At 37.2% G+C, this 10,732-nt stretch overlaps 1 protein-coding gene and 1 pseudogene across 3 annotated transcripts; one reads left to right on the forward strand and one right to left on the reverse strand.

Moving 5' to 3' along the window:
* Positions 1-449: 449 nt before the first annotated feature.
* LOC145000211 (phytyl ester synthase 1, chloroplastic-like) lies at positions 450-2,475 on the reverse strand. 2 transcript variants are annotated; one of them, XR_013661157.1, is made up of 5 exons: positions 2,074-2,475; positions 1,820-1,972; positions 1,013-1,064; positions 827-882; positions 450-730 (listed from the first exon to the last, which is right to left on the reverse strand). XR_013661157.1 is itself a non-coding variant. In XM_078959405.1 (4 exons), exons 1-4 carry the CDS (start codon positions 1,518-1,520, stop codon positions 546-548), a joined length of 612 nt encoding a protein of 203 aa, XP_078815531.1. In that variant the 5' UTR covers positions 1,521-1,585; the 3' UTR covers positions 450-545. The 2 variants fall into 2 exon arrangements, 1 of the variants encoding a protein (XP_078815531.1); XM_078959405.1 differs by lacking the exons at positions 1,820-1,972; positions 2,074-2,475 and adding an exon at positions 1,202-1,585.
* A 4,666-nt stretch (positions 2,476-7,141) lies between these two features.
* LOC145000210 (mitochondrial carnitine/acylcarnitine carrier-like protein) lies at positions 7,142-8,767 on the forward strand (annotated as a pseudogene). The gene is made up of 4 exons (XR_013661156.1): positions 7,142-7,257; positions 7,324-7,396; positions 7,630-8,021; positions 8,112-8,767. The product of XR_013661156.1 is annotated as a mitochondrial carnitine/acylcarnitine carrier-like protein (transcript).
* The last annotated feature ends 1,965 nt before the right edge of the window (positions 8,768-10,732 follow it).

The following is a 10,732-nucleotide window of genomic DNA, read 5'->3' on the forward strand; positions in this document are numbered from 1 at the left end:
ACATGTCGTCGGTATAGCTTTATAATTATAAAGACAGATTTACCAATCCCGACGATAAGTCGTCGGTATTACTAAGAACGGAAGTTGGTTGGCATCTACTTTTCCCAACGACAAGTCGTCGGGATAGAGTCTCAATAATAATTTTTTTTATTTCCTCGAAAATCAATGCTTAGGACCCAACGATATTTTCGACTTTTAACGATAGAGCTATGCCGACGACTTTTTATAGACGAAATGTCGTCTGTACAATGTCCATAATTGTTGTCTGCATAGGGTTCGATCCTTGTAGTGTATGTGTATGTGTATGTATGAGAGAGAGAGAGAGAGAGAGAGAGAGAGATTCGTAGGTGCTTGGATCCTATATTGTTTCCTATGCATATGTGTATGTATAATTGTTCACATGAAGTAAACTCAAGATAAACAAATATTTTTTCTTCCCTAGTTTCAATTAGAAGAAAGGATCAAGTGTAAAGATAATTGAATTGGATAAAAAAAATACACATATGAAATTGACATTACTGAAAAAAAAAAAAAAGTAGAAGAAATTAGGAAAAGAAACAAAAAGAATAACCTGGGTTTGCTAGAATGAGTATTAAGTCAATTGTAGGATTACGAGCTGCAACTCCAAGTGCTAATGTTCCTCCAAAAGATTCTCCAAGCAAATAAATCGGCTTATTTGGGGACAAATTATGCTCAATCTTCACACTTTCTTCCACAATTTTAATCAAACCTTCATGCAAATACAAGGGTAAAATGGTCATTCACTCTCTCATTCCACCGGTTTCATGAAGTTTTACATAATATAAATACACGATAAGATGATAACCTTCAAATGGCGTTCGATCATGAAAAGGAATATGCAAGCATTGAACATGAAAAACCCTGTGATTCAATTCGGAAAAAGATCACTCTAAAATCTTTGCATATCAATAAGATACTAGATCTTCTTACAAGGGGCATATTTGGTAATAAAACAAACTCAATAAGTAGATGTAGATCAATTGCAACTTACTTTCCAAGAGATTTCTCATGTAACACAAGGCCAGTTCCAGTCCCTTCAATTCCTAACAAAAAGTATCACATTCAATTATTAAACATTAAACAATCTTTTAAGTTTTAACAACACTAAAGAGTGAATATATATATAATTCATGTACATATTCTTGAATTTGTGTTAACTTTATAACCAAACACAAATTACCAGGTAAATACAAAAGAACAGGTGAATCTTTTAGAGGCATTCCACAAGCAACAGGACAAAACCACCTAGGTGGCCCTCCATCATTCTTAATCAAATCCATGGTTTTTCTATTTCTACCATAACCATCATCCCACAAAGGTTGCAACTTTTCAGGGGCATTTTGGGAAATCTTTTTTCCTCCATAATCATAACACGCTACAAAGGTTTTCTTCCTCTTGAAAGAAGAAGAAGAAGCTCCATTAATCTTAACTGATACCCATGAATCCTCACCACATACACTCTTAACAAATCCACTTGAATTGCTTGTGATTAAGGCCATTATGGAATACTTCCACAAATAAATTGCTTTAAGAATCAAAATCAAGACTCTAATAATTTGGTGATATCAATCATATGTTGAAATGTGTACGTATTTATAACTTCACTAACAGAAACTCAAACAAAAAGGTGAAAATTACGTATTTAAATGAATGAAAGGTCGATTTCATGTAGTACGTGACAGAGATACAACAACAAGACATATATAGGTGGGAAAAACTACTCATAAATAGATGGAGTGCATACAAACAGAATCAAGGATTAAAAAGTTAAAATTGGATAATTTTCTCTTTCGTTAACCTGGATGATCAAATGGTGAATTTGAGAATGAAAAAGATGGAGACTTCCATTGACATTTGTGGGTATCTCAATTGCAATTGCAGCTCAACCAAGATAAGAACAGATTTTACTTGCAGTTTTCCAGCGAGAGCGTATTTGGTTCGGAAAACAAAACTGACAAAAAAATATTTGGTAAAATGTTGGTGTAGCGTTTAATTTTTTGCAGAATTTGGAAGAAGCGTACTGAAGAGGAAATTCGATGCTTGATCACTTACATGGATTTGTCGCTTGAAGATTATAACTTCATTTATCCTCATAATCTTTCTTTCAAATGAAATTTAATGTGAAGATTGATTGATTGATTGATCGATTGATATTGTATCTCACCCGAAAAGGTTGGACATGTCATTGCTCTCGTCCCCTTCAATGAAAGAAACCCTACAAACGGGTGGAGGTGTAACAATTAAAGCTATAGTTCAATTCCAAATTCTTTTGACAGATTCCAAATCTCAAAAAAAATGTAGCGTTTTCAGTTAAATGGCATTCGTAAATTTGATTCAATCCTAATACACATACGCTCAGAATGAACAAGAAGCGACTCTATTTCTGTAATTCTGGCAATGTAGCTCGGAATATATTATTTTCTTCTTGATTTCACAGTGACCGTGTTTAGACCGTCGGTGTGCCACGGTGGCAGCCCACCACCACAATCGAGAACGGCAATAAGAATACGATGCAACTCAGCCGCTACAAGTTTTTTTAGTTACAAATTTAGCCCAAAACGCTTTAAAAAAATAAAAATAAAAATAAAGAGCCAAAAAGTTAGAATTTTTTTCAGAAAATAACCATTGAAATGGAGGTGGTTATGCCACATGTGATTTTGTCTTGTGTATTTTTCTTCCCTTTCTTTTATTGAATTTACCAAAAAAAAAAACATCATAAACAAGGCGTTAGTGCCACCTGCGATTTCCTATGATCCATTTTGTTGTTTTTTATGATGTACTTATAAAGTCTTCGGATGAATATTGATTTTGAGTCATTGAGATGGTTGAGAGAATTTCTTGAAGTTGAAATTGTGAAAATAAAAGTTATTTCAGATTTTGAGGTTTATATGGTGTCGGCCAATGGACAGAAAATGAGCCTGATTTTGTAGCCCAATATAGCAAAATAGCAGCCGGGAAGGTTGAAATCGCATGTGAGCTTTATCACTTGCGATTTGTGTTGATTATTTTATAAAAAATGATAATTTTTTGCTATTTAGTGATGGGTTGAGAGCATTGATAGATGATGATTATTATGTTAGGTTTCTTGACATTAGTTATGTTAAAGAGTGAAGGATTAGCCATACAATGTGTGACATCCCCAAAATCTCGGCCAGAAAAGTCCGATTTCATTTATGCTTTTTAAAATAATTTTCAGAGTAAATCCTTTTAATTTTAAAAGAGATGCGGAATTTGTTCCAAAAAACAAAACATGATAAAATAGATATTTATCAAAACATTTCATAAAGAAATATGATTTCATTTCATAATCAAAAGTCGGGATGTCATGTTCCGATACAGATCATAAAGCATAAACGATAACATTACAAGTCGTTCAACAATTATATACATATACAGACTTGTAAACAAAAACAACTTGATGTTCGCCCATCTTAAGCTCTTGCGCCACTTCCTGTAAAATAAATCAACTGAGTGGGTCAAGCTTGGGAGCCTGGTGAGCATATAGGGTTTTCAACCCACAATAATTATATTTAATTTCAACCATCAACAATAAACCCGATTACCCATTCCCGTTATCCTCACCTTACGTTCCTAAAAATAACGTCTATTATAAGGAACCTATTTCAGGATTTTTCATCGGGATGGACATCACTGCAGAGGGGCTTCCTCAACAATAAGTGTCCTAAAGGCAACCATGTGGGGGATAGAGTACACCGGTGAACACGTCGTTCACAACACCTACAGGTAATGAGCCTGCTAGTGTTCCACAGGACAGTCTAGAATAGTCCGTGGTCGTCATCCATACTCTGCTGAATGACTAGAATAACACCAATAACACCGAGGCCTCTCATCTGTTTATTACACACCAATTATCTACCCATGTTCTACCTAACATATTAGTAGATAAAAATATACATTTTTATACATAGTTTAAAAACCTGTATAACATGCTTTAAGCAATACATATTCCACATAACAGATGAGGCATATACACATAACACGTATTTCATAGAGAATACATCAGATCTATAAGATAGAAGAGAGTGAATATACACTCACACGTATAACAACCAAATATATACACATAACACGTATTTTATAGGAAATACTTCATAATATTGCGTTGGAATGAAAATAACTACACACTCACTTGATCAAAAGATGATCGGGCCGCACTACGGCTTGCAGAAGAGGTGTTTCTCCGTAGATCTGGAAGATCTTCACAAAACCGGGCTCCTTGCGAGCAGCGTTTCGGCTCGGGAATAACGCTCTTCGGGATCCTCGGGGCTTCGGATCTTACTTCGGGGCTCGGGAATATTACCGGGGCTTCGGGGTATAAACGGCACGCAAAACGAGGCAAAACTTAGAGAGAAAGAAGAGTTTGAACAAGAGAAAATGGCTGAATTCGAGTTCTATTTATAGGCTGCTGGGTCTGGGATTACGCGGGGCGTACTCAAATTACGCGGGGCGTACTTTGACGTCACTGCGTGCGTCGACTGGTGGCACTCGAGTATTGGTCAGACAAGTTGCATCCGACTGAGTACGCGGGGCGTACTCAAATTACGCGGGGCGTAATTGACTTGTCAAACTTCTAAATTGCGTAACTTTCGCATACGAGCTCCGTTTTCGACGTTCTTTATATCCACGCGAAGGTCAGACCATACTCTACAACTTTCATTTAGACTCCGTCGGCAAATTTTGACTTTTATTTTTATTATTTATTTTTAGAAGGCCGGGACAGAAAAACTTCGTTATAAATTCATAACTTCTTCGTCTGACGTCCGTTCTCGCCTAACTTTTCATTGCTTCGCTACTAACAACAAGATCTTCGATTCTCATTTAGATTGTTTCGGCTAAAAACCGCTCGATCTCAAATCGAGTATTCGGGCTGCATATTGCTAAGTCGAAACTTAGAAAAATCATAACTTCCTCATACGAAGTCAGATTTGGGCGTTCCTTTTATGCACGCTCTCGGTTTAACGAAATTTACGACTTTCGTTTAGATCGCTAAGGCTAAATATCGCTCTATCTTAAATTCATATTTTACATCACTCATCGTCATACCGGTTCTGTCTCGAAATTTCGACAGGTCATAACTTCTTCGTTATAACTCGGATTTTGGCATTCCTTATATCTCCGGAATCCTTGTTTCGACCACTACAACTTTATGCAAAGATGTCGGGCTTATCTCACACTTAAATTTTGACGCTTATTTTATTCTTAATTCATTAAATTATAAAAATTAAGAAAATACACACATAAATCACATAATTCAAATAATTCACAAATAATACATTCTTATTATTTCAAGTTGAGTTACAAGGTTAACCTAGACTATTACATTGCTAAAAATGGCAAGCCTAGAAACACGGGCGTTACACAATGACACTTCAATGAACCACTACTTAGACCGGATTAAAGATGACAAAGCAAAAGATGGAGGTACTAAACGTGAATACTTAATGATGATGATATGGACTTATTCTTGTTTGATGACTTATTAGTTGATAACGACGAGGATGATGAGGTTGTTGAGTTGAAGAAGTGTGTTATTTCCTTTTTTAGTAACATAGGTTTTATTTCAATACCACATATAGTCGATGATAATGATAAAGGAGATGATCACAACACTAAAGCCCTAGTTATCAATATTGTGATCAAAATCATAAATATGATACCTTAGTACCCATCAATGGTATGAGATTTTGTAACCCAAAAGAACATAAGTTATTGTTAAGCAATTATACGGTTGGATATAACCTAGGTATGAAAAAATTGACTCAACAAGATTATTAATTAGGTTATAATAGGACCTTCGGTTTTAGGTTAATTTTCGCATATTCATGTATATGAAATCAAACAATTATTCGTTACATTTTGAAAACCCAAAATGAGTTACAAAAAATGAAATTTGAAGTTGTAAACAAATTCAACATCAATTTTAGTGTTAGGCAGTGTAGAAATGCAAAGAAATATGAATTAAATGAGATTGAATTCACATTATGAAAAATTAAGAAGTTATGGTGAGGATATTTGAAGGTCTAATCTAGGTTTAACGATTTCAATAAATGTAGATATTGTGTTTGATTAGTTATTTTTTAAAGATATATGTTTGTTGGGAGGGTGTAAATGATGATTGATTGAAGGATGTAGAAGAGTTATTGGTATCAATGTCTATTTTTAAAGGCGTTTGCAGAGGGGAGGTATTGTTGGTCGTTGGAAAAGACTCTAACAACTAACAACCAGATGTACCCTCTTATTTGGGATGTAGTAGTAGTTGAAAATAAGTAAAATTGAAAGTGGTCTTTAGACCTCCTACTTGAAGATGGAAAATAAAAAAGGGCTAACCCTAATTTCATACCAGCACAAGGTGGTGTTGGGCTTATTTTGAAAATAATGGGTGTTGTGATGCCATTTCAGAATCTTTCAATGCAACAATTTTAGATGCCATGAAGAAATCCATTTGAACATTGTTCATAAACCAAGTGGTTAAGGTTGTTTAGTTTCGATACATGCAAGTAGAGTGTTTCCTTACTAGTCAAAACAATCACGATCAAATGTTTTTTCATGAGACATGTGTTGAGGGAGACGAGATCACAAGAACATTGTCATGTTTAAAATACTAAAATCTTCTCATGTGCAAGGCACGCAAAGGGGCATAAGTGTGGTTAAGACAATGGATCAAACCCGTTACAAAAAATTTAAATGGAGATCATATATGCAATATATAAATGTCATGGACTAAACCTGATACTTTTGACAAACCAAAGAGAGAAACGTGTGATGTTAATAATAGGCGCACCAAAAATTTTAAGTGCAGCAACCAAGATCGCAGTATCTTCCCCAATCTTATTGGGTCGATTGCGATTCATCGTAGAGAATCTCGAATTGGTCACATTGTCGGATTCATCCTGTTTATAAGCCTGTGTGAGATTAGATTCAGATCCCATTGCCAAACCCAGCCCTAATTTTCCTCATTTCGCAAGATTCTCTCCGATCTTTTCATAACCTCCGAAAGTTTTTAACCTCAGTTGACTCCCAACCCTAATCTTTTTGATTATTCCATAGCTTTAATCGTTGATTTCAAGATACGTTAATGCTGATATTCAGCCGTTGATTACTCTTATACCCACTTGGTAATTTTCTATCCTTTTCTTTTTATATGCTTTTAAACTCCTTTAATGGACGCCCATACTCTCATGTTTTGACCATCGTCATGTCCGTTTTTTCTCCAAGGTTAGGTAACTCTTTCAAATTTCAAAGATTTAATATCCATTTGTTGACTTCTTATTGCTATTTCAGATCTGATTCTTTGAGGTTTGGAATAACCGATTAGTGGCTCCTTCTCTTTCTGTTCATCCAATATTCTTCAAAGGTACGCTTTCGATCCCTAAGCACAAGTCTTTTGATTCTTTTAACTAAATCGTTCAATTACTTTATCATCTGTATGTTCATAGACAACGACCTATAATTAAATCGATGGCTGAATTCACGTATCAGATCCAAATCCAATCCTTAATCTCGATGCAAAATTCAATTTTGACCATGAAAAGTCAACTACTTTTCCTAAATTCAAAATCAAATCATAGTTCTTGTATAAACTTGCAGATGACAGACGTAGCGAAGGATTTAACAGCAGGAACAATAGGAGGGGCATCACAGTTGATAGTCGGACACCCATTTGACACCATCAAGGTCAAACTCCAAAGTCAACCGGTCCCACCACCCGGTCAACGCCCTAAATATTCAGGCGCCATAGATGCTGTTAAACAAACAGTAGCAGCAGAAGGCCCACGAGGCCTATACAAAGGCATGGGCGCCCCTCTTGCTACTGTTGCTGCATTAAATGCAGTTCTGTTCACGGTTAGGGGTCAAATGGAAGCCCTTTTGTGGTCTGAACCCGGGACACCCCTAACCGTGAACCAGCAGGTGGTGGCTGGAGCCGGGGCTGGAGTTGCAGTCGCTGTTCTAGCCACCCCTACTAAACTAATCAAGTGCAGGTTAGTCCTTTTTACAAGAACTAACAATGTACATTGATTATTAATTTTCTTATTATAAAAAGAATTGAAAATAGGAATCTATTTTCACAGACTGCAGGCCCAAGGAGCAGCAGTCACCGGACCAGGGGCGGCAGTAACTGCCGCCATAAAATACAGCGGCCCAATGGATGTAGCAAAGCAAGTTTTATGATCCGAAGGCGGCATAAAAGGTCTTTTCAAAGGTTTAATCCCGACAATGGGGCGGGAAGTCCCGGGAAATGCCGCCATGTTTGGTGTCTACGAAGCCCTAAAACAATACTTCGCCGGAGGAATCGACACCTCTAGCCTTGATCGTGGTTCGTTGATAGTCGCTGGAGGTTTGGCCAGAGGTGCATTTTGGGTTTCGGTTTACCCTACGGATGTGATCAAGAGTGCAATACAAATTGATGATTATAGAAACCCTAAATATTCGGGTTCAATTGATGCTTTTAATAAGATTGTGAAAGCGGAAGGAGTTGGAGGTTTGTATAAAGGGTTTGGACCCGCGATGGCTAGAAGTGTACCCGCTAATGCCGCTTGTTTTTTGGCGTATGAGGGTGTGAGATCGAGTTTGGGTTGATTTTTAAAGGTTTAAGAACATTGTTTTAATAAAAGGGTTTACAATTTTTTTTTTAACATTGATCATGAAAGAGTAGTTTTGTTTATTGATTTTGAGGTTGCCCTTTAACTTTTGGTTGATGAAAGGAATCGTGAAGGATTTTGAGATAGTTTGTTTTTGTTGGTTTGTATTTCTCAAATTAGAAATCCCCAGTCAGTTCCGGACTTCGGTCCGATGCAGTTAGTTCCGGACTTCGGTCCGATGCAGGGGACAAGGTCCCAATCAGTTTCGGACTTCGGTCCGATGCAGTTTCCGGGCTTCGGCCCGATGCAGTGGGCAAGGCCCAATATGTGTTTATATGTTATTGTATGGTATGTGGTAGTTTGGGGGAGCTCACTAAGCTTCGTGCTTACAGTTTCAGTTTTGGTTTCAGGTACTTCCGCAAGCAAAGGGAAGAGCTCGGGGTGACGGCATCGCACACACCACCGCCTCAGCTTCAGTCTGGGATTGATTTAGTTGTTGATTTGATGTAGTATGATACAGTTTCCGCACAGTACTTTATTATATTTTGGGACATATCACGCATGGTTTATTTATATGGTACTCTGATTATAGTTTTGATTATATTAAAAACAAAATTTTTGGGTCGTATTTTTGGTCGTTTCAAAATGGCTGAATTCGAGTTCTATTTATAGGCTGCTGGGTCTGGGATTACGCGGGGCGTACTCAAATTACGCGGGGCGTACTTTGACGTCACTGCGTGCGTCGACTGGTGGCACTCGAGTATTGGTCAGACAAGTTGCATCCGACTGAGTACGCGGGGCGTAATTGACTTGTCAAACTTCTAAATTGCGTAACTTTCGCATACGAGCTCCGTTTTCGACGTTCTTTATATCCACGCGAAGGTCAGACCATACTCTACAACTTTCATTTAGACTCCGTCGGCAAATTTTGACTTTTATTTTTATTATTTATTTTTAGAAGGCCGGGACAGAAAAACTTCGTTATAAATTCATAACTTCTTCGTCTGACGTCCGTTCTCGCCTAACTTTTCATTGCTTCGCTACTAACAACAAGATCTTCAATTCTCATTTAGATTGTTTCGGCTAAAAACCGCTCGATCTCAAATCGAGTATTCGGGCTGCATATTGCTAAGTCGAAACTTAGAAAAATCATAACTTCCTCATACGAAGTCAGATTTGGGCGTTCCTTTTATGCACGCTCTCGGTTTAACGAAATTTACGACTTTCGTTTAGATCGCTAAGGCTAAATATCACTCTATCTTAAATTCATATTTTACATCACTCATCGTCATACCGGTTCTGTCTCGAAATTTCGACAGGTCATAACTTCTTCGTTATAACTCGGATTTTGGCATTCCTTATATCTCCGGAATCCTTGTTTCGACCACTACAACTTTATGCAAAGATGTCGGGCTTATCTCACACTTAAATTTTGACGCTTATTTTATTCTTAATTCATTAAATTATAAAAATTAAGAAAATACACACATAAATCACATAATTCAAATAATTCACAAATAATACATTTTTATTATTTCAAGTTGAGTTACAAGGTTAACCTAGACTATTACATTGCTAAAAATGGCAAGCCTAGAAACACGGGCGTTACAATTCTCTCCACCTTAGAATGATTCCGTCCCCGGAATCACACACCAGCAAACAAATGCGGATAGCGACTCATCATGTCACTCTCCGTCTCCCAGGTGAGATTTGGCCCATTCGTGTGTTTCCATCGGACAAGCACTAACTCCACCATCTTACGTCTCAATTTCTTAGTCTTTCGGTCAACAATTGCCTCCGGTTCCTCAATCAACCTTTTGTTCTCATCGATCCTCAACTCTGAAAGTGGAATTATGTCGGGAACTTCTCCCGTGAACTTCCTCAAATAACACACATGGAAAGTGTTATGAATTCCATTCTGTTCTTCTGGTAGTTCGAGCTTGTAAGCTTGGTTCCCAATCCTCTGACGAACTTTAAACGGTCCAATAAACCTTGGACTTAACTTTCCCCTTTTTCCAAATCTTATAAGTCCCTTCCACGGCGAGACTTTAAGCAAAACCGAATCTCCAACTTCAAAAGTCATCGGTCTTCGCTTTTTGTCAGCATAACTC

Source organism: Lactuca saligna, chromosome 6, assembly GCF_052625555.1.
Source record: "Lactuca saligna cultivar CGN05327 chromosome 6, ASM5262555v1, whole genome shotgun sequence".
NCBI lineage: Eukaryota > Viridiplantae > Streptophyta > Magnoliopsida > Asterales > Asteraceae > Lactuca > Lactuca saligna.

What these genes read in the sequence shown, in the direction of transcription:
- LOC145000211 (XM_078959405.1), bottom strand. Translation starts at nt 1,520, where the DNA reads ATGGCCTTAATCACAAGCAATTCAAGTGGATTTGTTAAGAGTGTATGT. An exon ending in CATGAGAAATCTCTTGGAAA is followed by an intron (nt 883 to 1,012) that starts GTAAGTTGCAAT and finishes ATTGAATCACAG; the next exon opens with GGTTTTTCATGTTCAATGCT. An exon ending in TGATCGAACGCCATTTGAAG is followed by an intron (nt 731 to 826) that starts GTTATCATCTTA and finishes ATTTGCATGAAG; the next exon opens with GTTTGATTAAAATTGTGGAA.